The sequence below is a fragment of the Poecilia reticulata genome, chromosome 8 (genome assembly GCF_904066995.2).
Source record: "Poecilia reticulata chromosome 8, P_reticulata-male-v2, whole genome shotgun sequence".
NCBI classification, from domain to species: domain Eukaryota; kingdom Metazoa; phylum Chordata; class Actinopteri; order Cyprinodontiformes; family Poeciliidae; genus Poecilia; species Poecilia reticulata.
In genome coordinates, this window is record NC_088837.1 from 12,748,752 (window position 1) to 12,773,506 (window position 24,755).

The 24,755-nt window shown below is 37.2% G+C and overlaps 2 protein-coding genes across 3 annotated transcripts; both read right to left on the reverse strand.

Moving 5' to 3' along the window:
• Nucleotides 1-1,741: 1,741 nt before the first annotated feature.
• On the reverse strand, nt 1,742-7,343 carry aimp2 (aminoacyl tRNA synthetase complex interacting multifunctional protein 2). Of its 2 annotated transcripts, none has more exons than XM_008416838.3 (4): nt 7,195-7,343; nt 5,215-5,433; nt 4,747-4,981; nt 1,742-2,540 (listed from the first exon to the last, which is right to left on the reverse strand). In XM_008416838.3, exons 1-4 carry the CDS (start codon nt 7,207-7,209, stop codon nt 2,152-2,154), a joined length of 858 nt encoding a protein of 285 aa, XP_008415060.1. In that variant the 5' UTR covers nt 7,210-7,343; the 3' UTR covers nt 1,742-2,151. The 2 variants fall into 2 exon arrangements, with proteins under 2 accessions (XP_008415060.1, XP_008415059.1); XM_008416837.3 differs by having other exon boundaries at nt 7,084-7,341.
• An 11,305-nt stretch (nt 7,344-18,648) lies between these two features.
• Nucleotides 18,649-21,474, reverse strand: pvalb8 (parvalbumin 8). The gene is made up of 5 exons (XM_008416836.3): nt 21,129-21,474; nt 20,720-20,787; nt 19,758-19,890; nt 19,289-19,398; nt 18,649-18,946 (listed from the first exon to the last, which is right to left on the reverse strand). Exons 2-5 carry the CDS (start codon nt 20,778-20,780, stop codon nt 18,921-18,923), a joined length of 330 nt encoding a protein of 109 aa, XP_008415058.1. The 5' UTR covers nt 20,781-20,787; nt 21,129-21,474; the 3' UTR covers nt 18,649-18,920.
• Nucleotides 21,475-24,755: the final 3,281 nt, after the last annotated feature.

Sequence of the window (24,755 nt, forward strand, 5' to 3'; positions counted from 1 at the left end):
CTGCTAATTTACAGTTTGTCAGTTTCACAGTTTTCACTCTCTCTCTATATATATATAAATATATATACATAGATACATACACAAGGTTGGATTAAGATTTCCACCAAGAAATTAGCCATTTTAAATTAACTCTACTAATTCAGCCAATACTGATCAATTATTCAGCCAGAATTGACCTAAACACTTGTAGATGACCAAAGACTGCAGTCGAGAGGCAAGTTAATGATACATTGAAGTCAAAAGTTGAAAAAACCCTTCAATTTAACCTGACATTCATATTCATGGTGAAAGTTTCTGCAAAGAACTGTGTTTGTGTGCAGCTTTGGCTTCATCAGCGTACACTGATTGGTGTTCATAGATGCCTGTATTTATAAGCAAGATATTCACAAATAGCTAAACTCCAGTGCTGCAGCGTCTCAAGCGTATTCCATGCCATGTGCCCAGATGTCAGCTAAGACCTTTCGTCTTGTCAGACAGCTGCCTGGAGACCAACAGGAGCCTGTCAGAGAATACAAACACATTTCTGCGCAAGCTCTGCACGGACCGAAGCTGTCATAAACAAAACTCTGGGGAGGATCCAAAACCATCCACAGAGAGAATGAGAAATCATAAGATTAGGTTGTCTTTCAGTGTTATTGCATGTATGAATGTTAAGGTATGAAAATTCAAGAGAAGTCCCTGCAAGTTTGCCTATAGCAGCCACAGAGGACTATAGAGAGACAGGCATGGACTGTTGAGAAACTCCACATCAGACAGAGAGGCAGGATTTTACTGCACACATCAGATTATGAGAACTGAATAAGTAACAGGAGTTATGCAGAAAATCCAAAACTGTCACAGTACAAGCTAGTGATAAGTTTAAAAATGTTTGGTTTTTTTAAGCTAGATGTCTGTCAATCTGTACCTTTGTGCTGTTTCAATATGAATATTTGTTTTAGCTACCATTTTGGCATACAAAATATAATTTGCCAGGCTACTCCCAAACCAAAGACTGGACAGAAGAACCGGGTCTAAAGAGGAAAAAGGATGGGAATGTGGCCCTGTGGTCCAAATTTCTAGATTAACAAGCATTTTACATTTAATGTGGAAATCCACATACCACAGGTAGATACTGGTTTTATTTTCCAGCAGCTAGCGTCCGCCTACACTGCCAATAAATACAGTATCTGGTTTAATGATCATGGTATGTGTTTGATTGACCAACAAACGGATCTGATGTAAACCCCATTTAGAATCAGTAGTTTATCAAGATACCAGATTCAACATTGTAAGGCCAAAATAAATATATGTGCCAAGCCAAAGGACACATTAAGTCAACCTGTACTTTCAACACTTCAGCAGAGTCACAGGTTGATTTTTGCAAAGTGTCCCAGTTAAGTATTGCGTGCACATTCAGTATAGCACTAAATATAGGAGTTTCACATTATTGAATTACTGAAATAAAATAACTTTGAGACATTAATTTATTGAGATTCCCCTGCAACTGTTAGAGAATCCTAAGGTTTGGTGGAACAAACATTGCTCAGTATTTTCTTGCCTTTCATTACATTCCTTGGTCACCATTCAGCAGCATATTATCATGAAGCACATAAAGGTATTAAGTGACTAAGTATATTTGGAAGTATACTTAAGTCAGCCTATATTTCTGCTCCTTTTGGGCAAAGATGTGAACTACAGAAATGACCATGTTGTTTTCTAAATAAGTTAAATAAAGGGAACAAAAAGACAAAGCAAAGCCAAGTTTAACGTTTGATCCAAATGCAAGTCTTTTAATGTTTTAAGAAAACAAATAGTATAAAGTATTACTTGTGAAAAGACCTAGTCACACCCCAAACATTAGCACACGTTTAGAACAGGATCATGTTAGGCACAAAGTTGGAGGAGGTGCGTAGTCAGTGTGTTTATTACCTCCCTCAGTACTTAAACTTAATTTACCAAGTGCTTGTCTATGTAATCCTCTCATGCTTCCCCCCCGTTTAATAAAAGCAGCATGGCAGAAATAAATACTTTAACACGACTTTACCCACTGAGTCTGTCAGTACACTAGAATAGGGTGGGGAAGAATTAGAAGGAGTTCAAGACATAGCTGAGATCATTTTTTTATTCTAATACCCCTCTGTCATGTTGCATGTGGTCCAAGAAAAGCCCTGGTCACTTTAGGAGGAGCTTTGCAGGACCAAAGTGGCCCAGGTTCTCGCAGGACTTGATCCAACGTTGAACGTTAGCGGCGGTGGCGGACATTGAGCCGTTCTGCGACAAACAGCAGTAGCAGGCGATATCGGCCAGGGAGAACTCCGTCCCACAGAGCCAGGGGCCACGACCCAGAGCGGAGCCGAGGGCCCTCAGGACAGCGGCCCGCTCCTTGGCGCTGCCGTCTGCCAGCTGGTAGAAGGCCGTGTCCACCCAGCTGTCCACCAGCGTGGCCACAGCGGGGTCGCTGGGGTAGGGAGCGAGTAGCTTGAAGAGGAAGCGCGCTACGTTGGCCTCGCCCTCAATGGGACACATGTTGCGGACGCTGAACTTCATTTCCAGTTTGGGAACTGCGAACAAGCAAGGGGGAAAATAAGAAACACACAGGACAGGCACTTTTCAATAAATCCAATCATCACCGAGAAGATTATTAATTTAACTGAAAAAAAAGAGATGTTCATGTACATTCAAAACAGAATGATAAATTACAAGTGTCTATTAATTTTGATGAGAGGTAACTAACTAAAATTCAGCTTCAAATAAAATTTGAAAATCAAATAAAGTGTTTTCTGGTTGAAATGTACGTTCACATATCGCATGAACAACTTAAATGCCGGACGGCATGAAGGCAATCTCAGGTTGCTCAAGATGTTGCCTTTTCGTGACCACACTTTTTCCTTCCATTCAACTTTCTGGTAATATGCCTCAACAAACCTTATGAATATCCAGCTTCTTTAATAAGGATCCACGGTTTCTTAACCCTTCTTATGGAGAATGAGTGTCTGCTGGACAATTGAAGGCAACACGCCTCCTCCTAGTCTTATTTCATAATTTAACGGAGAAAATGAAATTGGACTTATTAACCACAATCATTCCAGTCACCAGAATACCACATTTAAAATGCATCTGAGTAACAAATCTCACAAAACAAATTCCCTTTTTTAACTTTTGATGACAGCATAACGTCAACACTTACAGGTAAGAAACAGCATAAAATATTCTGCTGTTTTCCTCATTCATTTGTTCCTGATATTTACAGCCATCGACCAAATAAAGTTCCACGTCTTAATCATTCCACAAAGCAGCAGAACACCTACTTGAAAGCTCACGTCTTATCGTTTCTTGTAATTACTTTGACCTGGTAAATAGTACGGTAATTAAGTTTTATAACATCAGACAAGCTGAGCAGCAATCTGCCCACATGCTTTCACATGAAATTACATCCAAATTAAACAGCACAAATGTGTATTAAGCCTGTGTGGTTCAGCGGAGATGAACCACACAGGCTTAATAGACAGATTTCGGAACACTATTATGCATTAATGCAGAATTTAAAATCATATGCACAGTTTTTATTTATTTATTTTACTTTTACTTAAGACATTTTCTGCCCTGAGATTTCAACTCCATATTTTACTGCCAACTTAGTTTCATGAGATGAGGTCCAAAATCCATTTTCCATCACAACAGGTAAACTGGCAACAGGGAAAAATATTCACAACTTTATCCCTGCTTCCACACAAAACAGTAAAATACACTGAAATTTGTGGTTGTGACAAAACGTGAAGTTCAAAGGGTATTAATACTTTTGCAGGGGACTGTAAAGACTCTTCACATTGAAAAAACAAAACAAACTAATAATAGTTAATAATAATCAAAGGACGTGATATGACAAGTTAAAGTCTCTGACCAAATATCTGGCATGCTAAATCTAATGAAGGAGCCGGTTGTTGACTTGAGATGTTAGGAGCAGTAGCAGCTAATAAGAAGCAAGAAATGAAAATAATACTACAGCCAACAAACATAAGCAAGAATAGAGGAGAGTGAGTAAAGCGTGGATCCAGAAAGTTGTTTCCTGTGTGCAATAATATTACAGCCTCAGGAGCGTAAACACATGTAAACAAAACAGATTAAATCTCAAAGAGCTACACGGATGATGGTGTAACCACATAAAAAAAAAACACGTTTGTGCAAGAGAACTTAGATGGCAAAAAAAATAATAAGCCAGGGGCTTGTGAGTGTCAACAAGGACGATAAGGAACTAAACTTTATTGCTGGCTGGTCTGAGGGAAGCTTTTTCCAGTCCGTTAACACTAGCACAAACAGATTTTGAGTGATAATAGGGCAGGATCATCAAAGAAGAAAATGGAAAAAAATAAAAAATAAATTGGTTGCCTTCAATTGGCTTCACAAAATCTCTAAACAGTGTATCTCTACAAGACCTGCACAATATGCTGCAGTCATTACTGTAATATCAGCAAGTGCAAAATGGCAATACCATGCAAATGTTGTGCATGCAAATTCGACATGCCAACAATATATTTTGCAGGTTGGGTAGAATTTCACAGCGTTCCCTTCCTGCACCTGCTTTTTACTTTTAGAGGAAGCTCAGAAAAAACGTAAGCTAATTTCGACAGATATTCCTGTCATAGCATTGAGAAATCGTTATCCAATTCATCTTGTGCAGTCTTGCTCTCTACCCAAATATAATCAAAATCTAGTAGTCTGAAACTGGCCGAGCATAACTATAATGAACCTGCATCAGTGCCCTCTTACCATTCTTCCATATGAGGGTGAAGCCCAGCTGGAACATATGGCGAGCGTAACTGTCTGCGTGTTTGGGACCCAGGCAGGACAGGAGCTGTGGCGGCACGCTGCTGACCGAAGAGTGGACGTGGACAGTGGAGAGAACCCGATAGTGCTGACACAACAGGCTGTGGAGAACCAGCAGGGTGAGGGGAGGCTGCGCAGGGTTTGCATTTATGACGATGTCCCGGAGAGTGCCCAGGTCCTAAACGGACGAAGGAAAATGTGTCGTGAGTAATAAGTCGATTTCTCTATTACAGTTAAACCATTACAGCAGCCACAAATGTGAAACCATCTGTCCAAATCCTCTAACATACCAAGACTGCTTCCGATACAGATTGGGGGAGCTGGTTAGTAGAGTCTTACAATTTCTCCAAAATCTAAAAGCCCTAATGGCCCAGTTAGCCATACATGCTATAACACGCATCACTTCTCTACCTTCCCCAGCAGCGCGTCCAGGTTTTTAGTTGCTTTGAAGATGTCGCAGCTGGAGCTCTGTGAGGAGAGGCTGCTGCTGACTGTCACGTCCAGATCCGCATCTGGGGTCGTCACAGTCTTGGCGAGGCCTTCCACCGCCGCTTTCAGCTCGTACAGCTTCCTCATGATCTCATCCTGACGCGCCTCCAGAGCCCTGACAGCCGGGTCCACGTCGCCATTCTGGAAAGACAGGACGACGTAGTTTGGCTTTGCAAAGCTGAAGTGACTGCATTTAACCAATACGTTAACATGACGACTAACAACAACAACAAATCCCTAAATACATAACTATTAAACAAAATAATAATAAGAAAAACTTTGCTGAAGTTTTGCATGCCTTGCTAATTACCTGGTCTAGATACTTTATGATTTCATAAGGGCCTAATTTTTTGGAATATGTATATAAATAAATAACACATTTCCATATTAGAGTTCCCATTATAGGAAATATCATTAAATAGCAATTAAGGGGAAGCTTTTCTGTCCACTTGCTGGACAGAAAAGAAAAGAAACACTTGGATATTACTGCAAAGGAGCACCGAGAAGGTTTTGCTGACGACGGTAAGTTGGGTAAACTGCTCCGCAGAGCAACGCTGATAAACAGGGACTACACAGCAGTATTTACAGGAAGCTTTGCCTCCATCTCTATCTCTATCTCTTCCATCAGAGCAGCGGCAACAGCTTCAGGAAAAAGAGATGCTTGACCGCCATTTCGGTGAAAATAAAATTAAACTATGAAAGTATTTTTATTTAACACACTGTTACATCACAAAATGTTGTGTTCTCCTTAAGAAAAAAAAAAAGGATTGACATTTATATAAAGCTTTGATTAGAACAAGCATAATGTTTCAAAAACAATTTGAAAAACAATGCCAAAAGATTTGAATATTACGAAGTTCAACACTGTAGTCTTGGAACATTCTTTCACCATCAAGTCAGGAAAAAAAAAACTGTAAACAGAGAAACTTGTTCGGTCAGAGTATTCTGCAAGTCAGCTGTTCTACCTTAAGAAATGCATCTTGTGACTAAACCTGTTCAACTAAACCAACAGCAAATTAAATACAGTGACAAAGATCAGAAATGATACCTTCTGCTTGTCTTTAATGATGGACTGTTGGTTTTAGTCACTAAAGGCGTTCATTTAGATAATATGTTTTTATGTATTTTATTAAAGATATTACATAGTTCACATTGCTAAATAATGTGAGAAAATGTTAAAGTTGTAAGTGATGTCTTAGAAGCTAAAGAGCTGTATCATTTTGGCATTCTTATGTTCACCATAAAACATTGCAGTGTTGTTTTCTTTTCTGATCCTATTTCAACAATTTAAACGCTGATCATAACCATGATCACAGCAAACATCCATTGAGAGATTTATTATTGAGGAGAAAAAAAAAAAAAAAAATCTCATCTTTTTGACACAGGAAGGCATTTTTCATCAGCAGCTCAGTATCCCTTTTGAAGAAAGTGATTATTTCTTAATGGGCCAAGTCAAATCTAGTTGGTGACTTTTTTCATTTTCATTCATTTTCTAAAAACCACACATGAAGTTGACCTAAAAAGATAGATTTTTGTATAATCTTTAGTCAGTAAAGTCATTCATTTAGCTTTTGATAATATAATAATCTCATGACTATATAGAGCACTGGTTGCATCAGCCAGATTTGACATTTCCACAGTCATGGAAGCACAGGAAGCTAACTTGGCTAAAAATAAACAACCTGGGACGAACGTATACCAATACATAGCAAAGGGGGAAAGGCACAATGTTATAATTGAGGCTTGATAGCTCTAAAAATCCTGACTGAAATTAAACCAATAAGCGGTTACCTGAAGCGCATGGTCCGAGCTGCAGCTGTTCGCTTGCCTCGTGTGGATATTTGGTAACTTGTACATGCAGGTGGGCAAATCAATCTTTATGTCCGGAGAGACGGGCTTTACCTGGTACATGGACATGGCGGAGCACCTCGGACCAGTGCCAGGGACAAACACTTAAAACACAAAACACAAAAACCTTCGGAAGTGGTGTGATGTTGACATGCAGCGAGTGCTGCTAACACGCCTGCACCGGAAAGAGAGGCCACGGTGTCGTCACATCCGGCAGGAAAAAATTTTAACAAATAAAAAATGTGTTTTATTCTTTATTAAATATAAATTATTTATTATATTATTTTGTAAATTTAATTTGAGTTTTTATGTAACAGTATACAATTTTAATTTAAAAGTAATACAATTTATTTTTCATTGGTTTTAGTTCTAAAGTACTTCTTGCAATCTCCAAACATACTAAAAACAAAGAATTCGTGTTTTCATGTGGATATTTCCCAATCTATTTTTTTTTCTTTTTTATATGTTGGTAGTTTGATGAAGTCAGAATTTGATTGGATGGATCTTTACTCAGAGTCATTCACATTTAGGAGTCTACATGTTATTTTCAGAAGAAAAATAAACATTGAGATGAATGAGATGAACCTATAAGAGATAGGAAATGCTCGTCCTCAAGAAAGAGAACCTGTACAAAAGATTTTCAATTAAAAAATAATCTTTGAAAAAAAACTGAATGTAGTTTCTGGTAAAACGGCTGCTTAAGTGAGGAGCAACTGATTGTAATACCTGGTGCAATCAGACAAATTATAATACTATGTAAATTCTGGTACATATTTTTTTTTAATTCAATAACAACATACAAATCAATAGCATATTAACACGATAACAAATCAAGAAATATTTCCAAAGGTAATTTTTTTTACAACTTAAAGCATTTGAAACCAATACATAAAGGAGATACAAACTATATTCTTGAACAGTGCACATTAGGGCTGTAGTGATACAATAATCTCACAATACAATACGATGTGATACACAATATTCTGCTCACGATACAATATATATTGCAAAATTCAGGAAACGATACAATTCAATAAACTTTTGCGATTTTCTGAAAAATTTTAAAGGGATAGAGTGATTTTGGTGACATTTTGTGACTGTTATAGAGTTGGACTGAATTAATTTAACTGAAAAATGATTAAAAGCACCAACTACACAATACCTGGCTGTGGTTGGACATGGACACAGACAAAATGAATCAAAGAAGTGGTGAGAAAACATGTTTCTTTAATTGAAACAGTACAAACTGTAGCTTACATGCATTTGTAAAGTAAATAAAATGAACCAAGTACCCTGCTTTGAATAGTTTGATATCTTTTTAACCTTGACACTTAACATCTGAAGGAATCACTCTAAGCCTGATGACCTAATCACTCTCCTGGCGAAGCAAGCAGTGAGTGAGCAAGGTGACAGTTGGATGTTACGATACTTGCGGATGAATATCGAATTTTTTCTAGGAAAGAAAATATCGATATATATCGCAAAATCGATATTATTACACAGCCATAGTGCACATTAGTTCCACTAGCAAAATTTATGGTATACTGCATATTTACTTGCAGTCCTAATGCAACAGCAGGACTCAACATAATGACAAGGCTGTATACAAAAACCTTACTTTGCTAAAAACCACGTGTATCATTTGGCTACATTCTGATTGTTCTTTATTCAGTGAATGGAAACGGGTAGAGGAGTCAAAGAACTCAAAATCTGTTTAACTGAATCATGACTTAGGTTGTCCAAACACAAGAGGGCGCCATTTAATCGTTCAGATTATTTCCGCGCACCAGCAGTACATGAGATTACAAAATAACTGGCAAATACAGCTACTTTCAAACATAAAACAAATAACAAAAAATTGTTTAATATTTCTGTGGGATTCATAGTTTTTTTTTATGTTACTCCATGATTGATACTGCTCTTTTTTTCAAAACACAATGATTTTGATATGTGCATTCTTCATAATGGTGAGCTGAATTCCGCCAAATGCAGATATTATATTGTCATTTCTTTATTTTGCATTAGTTGACATTATATTTAAAACAGTGGGTGATTTTTTTGTCCTTAAAACATAATGAGACATAGTGAGCCTTTAGATCAAAACACTAATTAGGATTTCACACAAAAAAAGTATAAAATTTTACTCAAGTGAGAGTAGAGCTACTTCAACGTAACATATCTTATTCAAGTGAAAGTGAAAAGTAGCTATCAAAGTAATAACTTTACAGAGTAAAAAGTATGTGATGAAAAAGCTGCTTCCAGACTGAGATACTGTAACAACCAACGTGAAATTTAAAAATTATGTAATCAGTCTAAGTTAAATATTAAGTTACATGCAAACTCTTCTGTTTTAAACTAAATGAATACGACTAAATGATATACCGTACTCACAAAATATATTCATGTGAGAGAAACACTTCTCCAAACAAATTGTTCAATAAAAAATCATGTGAAACTAATACTTATGGTAAAGTACTTCCATTGACAATGGTGGTAGCTGTATATTCATTATCTCCAAATAGCTTAACAGGGTAAGTAAGTAGACAGAAAGTAGCATTAGAACAACACAGCTTGAATACAAACAAGAGGTCTCACTTCAGCATAAACTGTGTCTCATGCATTTTTTTGCTAAAATATGCATTTTCTTCATTCACTGCAGGTATCCATGTTGGGTAGAGTATCTGGAAGGCTTACTCAAGTAAAAGTAGAGATACTTTAAAATAATATTACTGAAGCAAAAGTGAAAGGTATGGTGTGGTCAAACTACTCCTTAGCATTTTTTTCTTTCAAAAAGTTGCTCAAGTAAAATTAGTAGAATAAATGTAACTAGTTACTACCCGCCACTGGTGATAATTAATAGAACATTACACCTAAGTAGAGAAAGACATTTACTGATAAACACTCATGCCCCATCTTGCTCATGTTCAACATCCAAGACCAGAAAGGAGGCTAGCAAAATTGTGCACAATTAAATTTAATATTACAACAGCTTGTTAAATCTAAATTATTCACAATTCAACGGTGTGAGAGGAGGAGTTTTCATAGGTAATGAATAGATCTTGTCGCCAAGAAAGCCTGAGGTGCAGACAAATTCTTGGGTTTTTAGAACACCCTAAACAAGGCAATCGGTCTGAATCCCATTAGGTGGTGCCTTATAAATGTGCAGCTTTAATTCTGTTCAGAATTTAACAACCAAAGATAACATTTAATTTCCAAAAAGGATGAGTGGCATAAATCTAGAATTTTAGAATTTACAAGATTAATGAGAAATTCGACTTATAAATTGGCAAACAGTCATAAGTTCTTTGGCTACAGAGACAAACTTGTTAAATAGCCCATAAAACCTATGTTCAGAAGTTTGTGTTAACTGTGTTGTTTTTAGGGGAAGACCTTTTCAGTAACGGAGAATAGGGGCATAAAGTTTTGAGTAGAAGTTGTCATATTTGTTACATTTTTAGCTGCAGAGATGATTTCCAAATTGTCAATATGACAAAAGAAGAGTACAGTCCAGAAATGGTATCAGGTGGATGTTTTGCATCCACCTGAATAATGCGTAGTTGCGCCACTGAGAATATGTTTGATATTACAGAAAAGCAGCAGATAACAACTTGTTACAACCAAAGTATCCAGAATGTCATCTCTAATGCTAGAATATGCACAGGATCACCAATTTTAAACTCTTACTTGGTCTTGTGAGTCTAGATTTCAGCAGCAACATTCATTCCTGCACATGGCGGCGTATTAGCATAGATTTCACAATGCACATCTCAGTGCAACAAAGCATCTTTGTGAAGTGGGGTTTTTGAAGATTTATATCATTGATGTGCAGCTGACAAATCTATAAAAATCATTTATTAACATGAGTGTTGAGTGTATATAAAATGACAAAATCTCATTGCAGTCTGCACTTCTTAAAGATGATGTCAAATTGTTTTAAGTTAAGCTCCATATTTACATACTGACGGTTTTTAATGATAGGAAGATTTGGGCAAAATAATACTTATGACTACAGCATCCACAAGTAAACCATGAGCAAACCTCTCCAACCAGACAAATTGCCTTCATACAGTAAGTAATGCACAGCAACTTTATCCTGGAAGACGATTGCCACCTTGTCCTATTTGCGCCTTCTCATTTGGAAAAGTTTTGCAAAGTACCGGTCTCCTGCTTCATGACAACCCTTACAGAGTCTGAGGATGCGTCAGCACATGTAACAACTGCACAGGGCTTAAAGCAGGGTGTGTCTTAAAGATTCATGTTGCAAACGTGCAGCAGTCTATGAAACAGAGACTCCTTGAATTACATCAGACAACCGATCACTTGCTTCTACGAAGAACAACAATGCCTTTCAAGAAATCACCTTCCACGAATGTCCTGTGTGTGTCAAGAATGGCCACTGATATGTTTGTAGGTTGTCATCCATAAATAATGAAGGGAATCTACACACTTACATCATAGAGGCTCAGCTTGTGTAGGAGCGGTGGCAGAGCTGTCACCCTCTGCATTATAAATAGAGTTCTTACGGTAAGCTTGCAAAGCCCATTCAAATGTCCTATGATGGCAGTTAAATCTTTCACAGCGATCCTTTGCATACACAATGTCAAGCAGCAACGTCTCCGATAGTTGGGTGCTCCAAAAGAGTGGGAATGAGAGAAAATGTGTGTGAGCCTCCACATGTTTCGGCCTCCCAAGTTTTGCGTGAGCACATGCGCTTGTTATCAGCTGAAGATGGGATGGATTAAAGTTTCAGGCAGACTTACTCCGTAAGATGAGCTGGACACTCCTGTCTTGATATGAGTTTTTAGTGACAATGAAACAAGGTCATCAATTATTGAGGTACCACACAAACCAGCAGGGTAGGCATTTGTGTCAGTCCCAAAGGCCTAATTCCAACTAAATGCACTTTACATTATTAACAATCACATGACATATTTATTTAGCTCAGTTAAACATAGCTTAAATGTTAAGATATGTGTAAAGTATAACTAAAATGCAACTATTAACAGCATTTTGCAAATTTACATGAATGAAAATACAAGAACACTTTGCAGAAGGAGATAAATTGTTATTATTATTATTATTATTATTATTATTATTATTATTATTATTATTATTATTATTATTATTATTATTATTATTACATTAATTGACTTGGTACCTTACTGCCATATGACGTTGACTACAAAACGTTTTATTTTGTACATTTCAAAGTAAATTCCCAAATAAATGAAAATATTTTTAATGAGGATTAAAATATGTTTTAAATCTTGAAAGAAAATATATAGTTGTCAATGAACAGATATTTCACATTTTTTACATGTTCCCCTACAGATCAGTTGTTTAAAATTACATTGTCAAAATGATACAAATTTTGCAAGCATTCACACACAAGTTTAGTCTTGTACATAATCTGAATAATCTGTAACTGTCAATAAACAGACGTTTTACATTGTTGCTGTTTTCTGTGTGTAACAAATGCAATGCAGTCAAAGAATATTTGCTGGCTTGGAAATTTAGTTTAGTTTTTCTATTTACAGAAAAAAATGAGTTGATTTTCTAATGTGTCTTGAGATTCTTGTTGGCTGGTTTTATAAATATTTATAGTTTTAATTTAATATGTATTTATTTTCCCGGTTGGTATGAAGTTCTTTTTATGAAAAGAATTGCAAAAGGCTCCTTCTTTGAAATTATACATACATATATTTTCAATAAAGTAGGATATGTGTTTGGATGAGGCCCTCTTCTCAGACTAAAAGTGTCTTTTGAAAATAATGTTTAAAAGCAGGTATTAAACATGTGTTTTATTGAGCCACATTTCTGTTTTTTAAAAAATTGCTTATTGGTTGGATGTAAAATCTCTCATTTTAAATGTTATGTTTTTATTACATATACAAGGAAAAGTCATCATAATTAACAGAAATGAGAGCTTTCAAACATCCATCTGTGCAGTTAATCTGCATAACCCGTTTCACTTTTTAATATTATTCTAATTCATTGAAAAGTTCTGTGGATTTGTTTTGTTTGTTTTTTTTTAGCTCAAACTTATCTGTTAGTGTCTGTAGTTCATTGTGGCCAGTAAACAGACATCTACACCATCATTACCACTTCATATTGTATAACAATTTTCCTTGAAAAGAACAATGCCAAGACACATTTGACAGATGAGTAGACCATTCCAGTAATTTGGAATAATACCAGCCGCAGCTAATCCCAAGAAGACAAAGAAAAGTTAGAGGAAAACAACGCTGCGCGCCAGCTTTGCTGAGAGAGTCACTCTGAAGAAGCCTCTAAGAGCACACAAACATTTTGGAAGGAAACTTGTATAATATTGTGAAGAAATGGGACAATTTTTAAGATGCTGGTGGTGGAATGATGACAAGGATGACAAACAAGACGTTCAGTGGAGCGTAAAGCCATTCCCAGTGGAACCACATGGTACAGCTGCTAGGTAACTATGCTGATATTCAGTCTTGGATTGTTAAGTATTCACTGATACAAATTTGACTTCACCCTGAGTGCTTTCATGGATTATAGGGGATGTTCTTTTTCACATAATTACTAGATGTGCAGACTGTTTAATATTTGTGTTGTAACCATGTGCTGCTCAAACATTTCAAACTCTTTTCCTGGTTGCAAAGTTTCTTTAAAAACCTTGAAAGCTATGGACCAGTGAGAGCTGAACAAAATTATGCTTCATAGTTAGTATATCAGGTCTCACATTGACTTCAAATTATATTTCTATTCATTAAAACAGAAAATTACAAAAGATGCCTGAAACTTCTGAGAATTCAACCCTCTATGGCATGACTTTTTATTTTTTTGGGGGAAAAATATTTTCCTGCATTCTTTGGGAGCTTGGTGGCCCTTAATTACATATCAATCATAAAATCGGACCCTGACACCTCCCGGAACCGGATTTGGGTTTGTTGCCTCAGGGCAACATTGTGCTACAAGGGGTCTAGAACGCCAAGGTTTCTACAGTGATTATGAGAAGTGAAAAAACTATATTCATAAAAAAAACTTTTTTTGACAAAAATAAATCAGACATGGTTCCAACTCACCAAAAATAAAATAAACAACTAACTTTCATTAATGAATGGTACATTTAACTAGTTACTAAAACAAGCATTTGTGTGTTTGTACATGTGTAATGTTTGGCAGAGCTAGAATCACTAAGGATGTTGAAATCAGTCTTTTTTCCCTACTATATCTTAAACATCAGGAAGGAATTGCTTGCTGATGTGAAAAAGAATATATCACATTTTTGGCACTTGATTGTTGGCATACCTGGGAATCCTCATCTGTTTATCTGATTATCTATGGGTTGTAGCGACCAGATTCACATCAGTGAATGGACTTAGCACTGCAGGTTCTTTTTATAAGAGTTTGTAGTTCTGATTCTTTGTTAGAATTTGAGCTAAGTAAAGGATAACATTTCCACCAGCTCCTATATCTGGTAGATTTGGTGGTTGCATGGCTCGCCCTGTATAGGTTGTAAGGAACACCATCTGCACTTGTCATACAAAGTACCACGCAGACCCATATTTTTGGTTTTGGCAGGTATTGCCTCAGTCTTTGCCTGCCTTGGAATGGGGTCATTTGTTCATTGATGACCAACTTATCACCCTTTGGGACTGATCTCAGTTTTGAGGATAAATAAACAATGAAATAATGGTTTTACAGTGGATCCTCATGTTTTCATCAGGAATGACCCCAACTTATAAACCATGCACATTTTGTCCATGAAATGACCTGGCATCCATCTCCTGTTGCTGTTAGTCAATAATAAAGTAAAAAAAATTGACTGTGATAATTATTTTGTAATCAATTGAATATCATCGCATTAAAATAATATTGTCAGAGCAAAAGGGCCCTAACTGCGCAATGTTGCCCTGAGGCAACAAACAAAAAAAAAGTTTAAGCATATAAATTATAAAAAAAAAAAAATGTCTTGAAATGATCTACAATGATTCTTTACATACTCACAGGTATGAAAATATTTTTAGTTGGAGTGACCCACATTTAAACATGAAGTAAAGTGATGTATAACTTACAAGTAGGAGGCAAGGTATAGCATGCACCTCTGCTTCATAAAAAAGACTGCTCCTCTTCTAAGTAAAAGGTCAGATGAACCTCAGTACCTTTTTTATTCGGACAAAAATATGTCTGGAGGTACTTTAAATCATCAACCTCCAAAAATAAAATAAAGGAGCAACATGGGGTACAGATGTATGTTTTGTTGTCTGAGGGCAACGCCATGCCATAGAGGGTTTTAAGATCTCATATCAAACACAACTATAGAACATGTCATCATCTTTACTTCTTGAAGTTATAAAGAGATGATGTAGGCTATGTGTTCTTCATTTTTTTAGCATTAGGCTGAATGCCATACATAATTTTTTTCCCCCACAATTAATAGGTAAAGATGTCCACTATTGGACAATTGTTTCCTCCTCAACAATACTGAGCCTCTTTACAGTGCTATAATTGTATCTCATAGAAATAGGAAAAGATGACTTGACATTAAAATGTACACTTCAACATATATAAAGAAAAAATTATTCTAAATAGCTAAAAAAATGACCATATTTGCTTTTGTAGTACTCTGCCACTGATCATTTTGCAAATTAAAAAGTATGTTTTCCCTTAATTTAATAAATGTATTCCAAATAATGTTTTCTTAAACTTAAGTCTAAGATTACACGTAAAACAAATGTTGATTTCACAGCTTTATTCACATTTTTACCAATGAAAAGTGAGGTGTAAATAGATTTTTTTAAGACCTTGACAAATGATGACTGAAAACAAAGCCTGCTTCCAGAACTGCTGCAGTTTGTCATTTTTCCTCACATTGTCTTCTCCACAGAAACAGATCCATGTTCTCTGCTGCTGCTCTACCTCCCGCTGCCCTTGAGTCCAGGTAAACTGCTTGTCACATTACCTCACGTTGCTGTCCCACACCAGCACATCCCGCCATCAGTGTCGACTTGTTGGCTCACGTTTCCTTCCTGTTTACCACTCCAAGCTCCTGACCCGCAGGGGTCACTGATCCACTGCGTGTAGCTTGGGTTGTGTTACCTTTTGGCTTCCCCCAGGCTCGTCCCTCTTCCAGCGCAGTGGTCTCCCCTCGCCCCCAATCACCCCCACCTCACTGCGGCTGCACAGATTAGAATCAGAAACTGATGACAGCAGCTATGAATGCCTGGTAATTTAATTAATTTTCTCAGTGTCTGTGAGCAGTAAGTTGTTTATCATAATATATCTAGCAATTGTTACTGCAGTACAATGCCTTTTTTTAACCAAACGTTGTGACCATCTCCACTGTAGAACATAGCGGTGGCAGCATCATCCTGTGGAAATGTCTTTGTTCAGAAGGGAAACTGCTGGAAGCCGAAACAGATTTCAGAATAAGGCTGAGCAGGAAAACAACCCTAAACACCAGTTGAACCTAAAGCAGAGTGATTTAGATTCACTGATAGTCATGTATTAGAATGGCCCAGTCAAAGTCTGTACCTAGTTTCAATAGAGAATATATAGCGAGAGCAATAACCGATCAAGAACTCATAGAATGATTCAAAATTTCTTTATTAGTTAAAAAGAAAAATCCAGTTGAAAAACAGGCGCAAACAGGACAGGCACAAATTGACATATTCAAGTTTCTTCAAATTTGATGATAAAATGTCATCGAATTAAAAGGATGCCCAGGATTGTCCATTATGTTCTTCCTTTAATAAACCACAACTATTTTCACAAGCCTCTCTAAAGGCTCCAGAACAAAGTCAACCTAATCTAAGCTTAGCAAGCCAATGACCCTCTGATGATCCTGCCACAACAGGTAATGACAAAATATTTCGCACACTCCAAAGCAGATTTATGGAAGATATGCAGCATCATGCTGCAAACACTGAAGGACCCCAGGCATCCTCAAGCAGTGCAGTCTGCTCCGTTCTTCCTTGTGTGCCGCTTCACTACTCCATCTCCGGTCCACTCTGTTGTCCAGACGAACATCGAGGCCCTTGTGCCCCCCCCGCCACAGCTTCTTCACCCATGATGAACATATCGTTTGTCAGATTACTGCATTTTGCCTAGTGACGCACCAACAGAAAGAAAAGAAGGAGCACAAAATATAGTCTTGCACACCATAAGACTGAAACGATTACCCATTCTGTTTTCATAAGATGTACCCCAAATTACTTGCAGGTGAAACTGTAGCAAAATTCTTTGTGCAAATTATAGAGTCAGATGGGCTGGCGACAAATCCACACAATTTTCTGTTGTTAGGTTATACTGGAATATTGAAAACTATATTGATTTCTTTTCACTTACAAATAAGCACTCCTTTATATTGGTTTATACCACTCCCAATAAAAAAAATGGATAAATAAAAAAATAAGGCCTGTGGTTGTATTGTGACAAAATGTTAAATAGTTCATCAGGTATTAAACTTTTTGTAAGACAATGTTTTGTGTCACTTCAATTTACTGTGAAATGTCTAAAAAGAAGTCCTAACATCCTTTCAATAAAAGTGACAAAACCAAGTAACATCTTTCCCAGCAGCTTAAATGAAGCTGCTAAATGTATAACTGCAGCATCTACATTGGTGACCATGACCTCATGCTAATGCCAGGGTATGTCCCGTGGGGTGGCTGTGAATATCAGGTGTGCTCTAATAGTCAGGTTCCCCCCTGCAATCTCAGGATAATTGCAACAACATTAAAGTAGGAGCTCTAAAAATGCTACTCTGTACTCGGAGGGGAGAAGAGTGAGGTAGTTGTTAATGTTAATTCCTTGAATCCTGTAAGTGCAGAGGGTAAAAATGCAGTGTGGTGCTGATTTGAAAGTGTGGTGGAAGGAGGAACTTCAGAGTGGCCGATATGATAAACTACTGTTTGAAATTATTCTCCGAAAATTTCTGAACCAGCACTTCTTAAGAGACTTGCCTTGAGAACGTGCACTTCCAGTTAGCATAACGCAGAGATGGATGCCTTATTTGCATATTCACATTTGTGAGGGCAAGGTTTTTGCACGGTTGGCTGTGTGTGTCAAAATTCCCATTTGATTTTTGCAAATGCAAAGGTTTTTCTGTGCGCCTGTGTTTTGTTTTCCTAGCCGGAGCTGTGTTGGAGTTTATTTACAAAGCTGAGGTCAGGAGCCACTCGATCCGACCACAGTGACACTCAGGTGGTCAGCAAGGTCACCCCTCCTGCTTCTTTCCCCCTGGCCCTACAGCTCCACAGATCTATGATTTTTCTGCCTCCTACACACCCAGATACACACACACACATACTGTAGACTTCTTATATACCCGATACTATCTGATATTTAATCTTATTTACTGAGTGCGAGATAAAGAGGAGTGCACATTCAAGGACACCTCTGTTCTGTAAAATAGTTATGTATAATTTTCTTTCTCTGTATTTTTGACTTTTTTTCTATTTAAACCACTTTAACTCAAATTTCAATCTAAGGCACTGTTAAATATAAAGAAGGAAAGACAAGCAATTGGGATTCGGTTTTATTCTTTTATTTTAGCAGACAGGTGCTTATTAGTTTGGGCAACACAGCTTTATGATGGTCTGAAGCACATGAAGAACCAAAAAGCTAAAAACATGACAGACATGTAGATATTAGTGAAAAGGAACACATCGAAATGAAGACATTAGGAAGGGTTTTGTTTAACTAGGTTGAAAATGACTAAAGCACTAAAGTAGGAGCCCTTTATGTGTTCAGCCGAAGGCGATAGGTTAAGATGAGATCTAGGTGGAGGGGTTTTCACCGGTTTAGGACAGGACCATAGCTTGGAATTCTGTGGGGAAAAAAGAGACATAATTATATATGTGTTGGATTTGTGCTAAAAATTGGCCCAGATTAGATTAGTTATTTTTCACAACTTTAAAGCTTTGATTTTTTTTTTTTTTTGCCTTTTTTTTATGTAGGACACATGGTATTGGCAACACATCATGCATTCAGTCAACCCAAGAAGGTCTTATTCGAGAACCCATTTTGGAGTTCAAGCCCTCTTGGCTTCGAACCAGACTAATTAGAACTCCGCACAAAAATGTTGAATAGAGAGTTGACAGTTTCTCTTTTGGGCTCTGACTTATCTGCATTTTGGAATGACACATCATTCAAACACAGAAAATCTCACCTTCCGCTCCAATTTTTCCATCGCTGTCATCATCAGCGGCACTCAGGAAGCCTTTGGTCTCCTTGTCCGTCAGGACCCGAGCCCCAGGGCGGAACCTCTGGAGGAAAAACCTGATGGGAGGAAAAGAAGATGCATGAAGCCAGAGGAAACTTTTCATCTGAGCGAACAGCAAAAAACAAAAAGCACTCAAGGACAATTTGGGGAATAAAACAGATGTCTTATTGAATCAGATGGAAAATAAAATTAAATAAAATGCCCAAAAAAACACATGTAGGCATACTGAAAAGTTAGCTATAACCACATGAACATGTATGCATATCTGATTAGTGTAGGAGAAAGTATATTGTGAAAGGATGCAAAGGAGAAATTGGATTTTCTTTCAAAAACAGATTAGGATTACTGCAATTTTTTTTCTTCTAGAGGATGAAGATAATCTTCACAGGAAACTAAACAAAAGTTGACGACTCACTTCAGCTCTTCCTCCTCAATAAAGCCACTGGCATCGTTGTCCAGGATCCCAAAAACTTTCTTCACATCCTGGGGGCTTTTCTTGCTCAAGCCACACAACTGGAAGAACTTCTTTGGACAGAAGGAGTCAGGAGCTGCGAGATGAGGCATAAAGATTTTACTGGAAACTGTCCTGATTTGTAAATATTGTCATGCAACAATTGTAAAGAGGGATGATTTTTGCATTAGTTATATTTAGAGTTCTGAAAATATAATCAATGATTACTTGCAGATACACCATTGGTTACTTGAAGCAACTATTTACACGTTTAAACTTAATAATCTTGCGGAAAATGTGCAGCTTCTGCACAGCAGAACAAATAATGTTAAGTTTCAAAAAGGTTTTACTTTCCAGTCAGGAACTCCACCATTTTTGAAGCCCATTATTCCATTAAATTAACTAAATAAAAAAAATTACTAGAATTTTATTTGACACTTGTTAATTCTGGTTTAGATTAATTAAGGTTTTACGTTTGCCTTTATTTTTCCTTCTTTTTTCTTTTTTTTTTACTGATATTACTTCAGTTGCATTTTACAACCAGTGTGAACAAACCTCCCCTTCAAGGAACAAAAAAAAGTTAATTAACCTGAGAAAAAAAAGTTCTGTAAAGAGCAGACTTCCTTCAAATATGGACTTATATATTCCCTGTCAAGAAAGTCAGAGAATATATATTTGGCACGTTGTGTTTATGTTTCACCTACACAGTGCTGAAACTAGAAGATCAAATCTCTAGTCTGCCAAGAGAAAGCAATTCTGAAGGAAAACATCCTTAATGCTAAATAGAATCAAGCACTTTACCAAAGCACTTTGAATACGTGCGTAATTATTTAATTGAGCCATCTAATCCGTTGCCACTGGACTGCGGTGGCACCTTGTACATGTGTACAAAGAGATCAAAAAGATATATTAGTGAAAAAGGATACCTTGGCAGTCCTTGATGGCGCTGTCGATGGCATCAGCAGAAAGGACAGATGAGAGCGACATTTTATTCCTGTAGGAAGAACAGCCATGGTGAATTATTAACACATTTAGACAGGTGCGACGTAAAAGCAAGAGCAAAACCTAACAAAGTGGCAATAGGTCGCCTGCATCCTGGCAAGTTAGCCACTGATCTTGCAGCCAGCAAATTAGAAACTTTTACATAGAACTTTCTCTCTCTTTTTTTTCTTATTTAAATATTTCTGATGTATTTGCTGCATGCTGTTGGTAACTAGTAAAAGCCATTTCAGAAGTAAAAAGACTCAATATATGCATTTTTTTTTAAAAAGGAGAAAAAAAGACATAGTGATGTAAAGAAGCAGACGTGAACTCCGTGTGTCCTCCGCATCTTACCGCGTTAGAAGTTTGCTCCGTGGTCGGACGGTGATGCAGCTGAGAGGTGAGGTGCTGTGGTGACTGCTGTCCGTCAAGGAGGATTTATATAGGTCTGATTGCAGTGACAATAGGGATTGCTTGAGTTACCTGACTATGGATCAAATTCTGACTGCCCGCCCCTGATCCAATTTCTCAGCTAACTAATTAACCTTTACTATTTATAACGCGCATGAGCACCGAGATCGGGATATGGACTTCCGTAACGCCCCTGTAAATAGCAAATTAAGTCTAGAAGAAGAAGAAAAAAGAAAAACCTTTAACTCAACCTCAGCTCCATCATTCACTCCCCTTCCTTTCAACTCCTGTATGTACAGTAAAGGCGGAGAGAGGCTGGAAAGCGACTGTCTCTCTCTTCTTTTCTTCCTCTTTTACTGTACCACCCCCATCATATAGATATCATTTTACATGCAGCACTTCCAAAACAAGGATTGTATCAATATATTTTGGAACAACGGAAGCTCCATCTTTGATGTTATTTTTGGTTGATCGTGTGAAAACTTGTTTTTAATGTCTTTATTTAGAAAGCTAAAGGTTCCCAAGATCGAATGTCATCAAAAGATAAAAAAAGAAAAAAGAAAAAGAAAAGAGAAAAATCGTCATGTCAGGGATGCCCACAATTCTAACCTTCTCATTTACACTGACTTCGCCTGCGGGAGGTGGGGAGATCCATGAAAATGCTTTGTCACTTGTACTGATTAAGGTCACTTTGATGTCCCAAACGGTGATGATGGGGAATTTTTATTCATTGATCAGACCAGCCAGACTGATCGGCAGATAACAGCGATCAAAAGTCTTGTGACATGAGGACGTGTCCAAAATAAATGGAATTTGCGGCGTAGGGTTTACCCTTTGTTCTGAGTCCCTGATAACAGAAGACCACCGATGCGCTTTCATGCGCTTGTGTCAGTAAATGACACAGTTGTGCATAAAGGTCAACCAGAATTTTTGTTTTAAGTCTGGAGAAAAAAAATGCGTTGTATCAATGCTGAGTAAGTTCTTTGTGTGTTAGGCTGCAAATGTTATCTCTCTAGGCAACAGGAGTCGATATTTTGGAGTAGAAATCCTTACACACGGCCTGCCTCACAATCACTGAAAGCCAGCAGTCAGATTTTAACCTATAAAACCAATAACTCTTGACAAAACGTGTGGGGAATGCATTTTGTTTAGAGTATGTCTTAGTACAAGTGCCTACAAAATTAGGTTAATTCAAATGAAATTTTGAGATTGTCTAACTAATGTGAATTAACAGACACTCAAATGAATTCCCCTGTTGCAAATTGACCTAAACTTTAGACACGGCAGAGAATAGTTGTCAAAAACACACCTACTGTACACAGTCAGCAGTTCCTAACCAACACTGTGTTGTTCATTAGTTGCATTAAGGTTAAGAAACTCAGCTGACTTTTACCTCTACAGTCTGACTTTATCATAAGCAAGTGCTGGAAACTTAAATTCTTGATTCAACTCCAAAACCATTAGATACAAGTTGGGATTTGTTAAGAGATGAAGTAGTGATAGTTCAACCATTTTTGCACATTGTATTTACAAACTAATATGCTTGATTAATTTGCAAAGAGTGCTACAAGCAACAATTCATACTTTTTTTTATATTGTATATGTTGGGTATTTCAACCTGCACACATAAAGAACAGAGTAGTATCACTTCAGCCTTTGCAAAGACGGAGAGTCACAGCGGTGCCTCAGGACAACTCCAACTTGTCCCCCTGCAGCAGCCTGGTTTTATTCAAAGTGGGGTGGTGGTCAGTCATAAAACAGAAACTTAAAGATAAGGAGTAGAGGGGTTCCTCTGAACTAGCAGAAACCGGTTTCTCCTGGAACAGGATGGTGCCCCTCACCCAGTTCCAGCTTAGAGAGAGAGGCAAACAACAAACAACTTATTCATGAGATAACTATATGCAGAACTCTGACAGTATATGTATCAAAAGGCCTAATACACAATGCTAATGAAGCCTACATATATGACTGTAAATCAGACCAAACGCACCTGTTTTCAGAATTACTAAAATTTGCTAAATTTCAGAATAATTAGAGACAGTTTTCTTCACCTTCAGTTTTACATACAGAGAAATTATCAGTTTGATTAAAAAATTTAAAGTTTGAAGCTTTATGAACTTCAAAAAATGTACTGGATTCAATAATATGTAGTGCTCAAAATACACCCTCCAATGACTATTCAACCATTAAAAATGCTTTGAGTGTGACAATATTTACTTTTGCTATTGTTTTTGTGAGCTCAGTTCCTACAAAATTGTTTTCCAAGACCCTAAATAAATCTCAGTGTTTCAAGGGCAACAGAACTTTAACCACAGGATTCTTAAAGTGGATCTCTGTTACACTTTGTGGCAACATTGATCCTGTTTGCATTAATGAATAAAATAGCTTTGTTCTTTCTGATTCCTCTCGAGTATTATCCGGCTACCAGCTGGTCAGTGAGGCCTCTCGGCAGCTGACGTCTGACGAGCTGCTGAAATGTACTGGTGAAGTTAGACTGCATTTAGAAGGTAAAGAGAAACTCAATCATCTCATCATGGCTCTGCGTGAAAAAGAGACCAAGGACGCAGGATGGAGCGGAGTGATGCCACTTTACCTGGAAAGGGTGTATGATCTCATGCATTCCCGCTTAACTATACTGTTACAGGGGAATCATTTATTTATTTACATCTGCTAGTGCTCTGTAAGAGCACGCACAGGGAGGCAGGACATGGTGTTTTCTCACCTTTCTGGGGCAAAGGAGACTGACAGATGTCAGTCTGTGTAGCATGGCAAAAAAAAAAAGAAGTAATCATTTTGGAGGCTCATCAGTTTCCCAAACAAGATTATAATAATTTCCTAATAATGATTTTGTTAAGAACTCCTTTTCTCTATCTTTCATGTAAATATAATATCAAATAACCCTTTGTTAGTCCCACAAGTGGTAAATTTAAGCATTAAAACGTGTGATTATTGGTAAACTCAAACAAAGTGCATACACAGGTAATCACCGACATTTACTTTTTTTTAACATTTGTCATTAAGATTTTATATGCTATACTACTTAAAAAGATAAACACGTTGGGAGGAATTTTTGTAATTAAAAAAATTAAATTTGAAAAGTTTAAATGTGTTTGGCCCATTTTAGAACAATAGTAAACAAATATTTTAATAAAGACCAAGGAAAACAGCAAACAGATCAGGGATAAAGTTCTGGAGGGGTTTAAAGCAGAGTTATGTAATAAAGACAATCCTAAGCTTTGAACATCTCACAGACTTCTGTTCAATTCATGATCCAGAAATGGAAAAAGAAAAAAAAGAAAGAAAAGAAAAAACATGGCACAATTGTAGAAATCCATCCATGTTGATTAGAGTAGCAGCCAAAAGGCTCATGGTAAGCATGTGGTGTACAGGTAGGATGAGGAGATCCAGAGATCAGGTGGGAAAATGGGTTCACAGAAAACTGTGAACAAATACAATTTGGTGTATTGTTGAAATCAATGTTTAAAGAACGAGCCAAAAACATTGTCATACATCATGTAGGAAGATGCTCTGGTCAGATGAGACCAAAAGTTAACATTTTCGTATATACGC

Bases quoted from the DNA above. Each gene is read 5' to 3' on its own strand.
- pvalb8 (XM_008416836.3), bottom strand. From the start codon at position 20,780: ATGTCGCTCTCATCTGTCCTTTCTGCTGATGCCATCGACAGCGCCATC. The intron at 19,399-19,757 runs GTGAGTCGTCAA...TCCTCCCATCAG, and splicing joins ATTGAGGAGGAAGAGCTGAA to GTTTTTCCTCCAGAGGTTCC. The intron at 18,947-19,288 runs GTGAGATTTTCT...TTTTCCCCACAG, and splicing joins TGGAAAAATTGGAGCGGAAG to AATTCCAAGCTATGGTCCTG.
- aimp2 (XM_008416837.3), bottom strand. From the start codon at position 7,209: ATGTCCATGTACCAGGTAAAGCCCGTCTCTCCGGACATAAAGATTGAT. The intron at 4,982-5,214 runs GTAGAGAAGTGA...TCGTCCGTTTAG, and splicing joins TGGACGCGCTGCTGGGGAAG to GACCTGGGCACTCTCCGGGA. The intron at 2,541-4,746 runs GTAAGAGGGCAC...GCTTGTTCGCAG, and splicing joins CACCCTCATATGGAAGAATG to TTCCCAAACTGGAAATGAAG.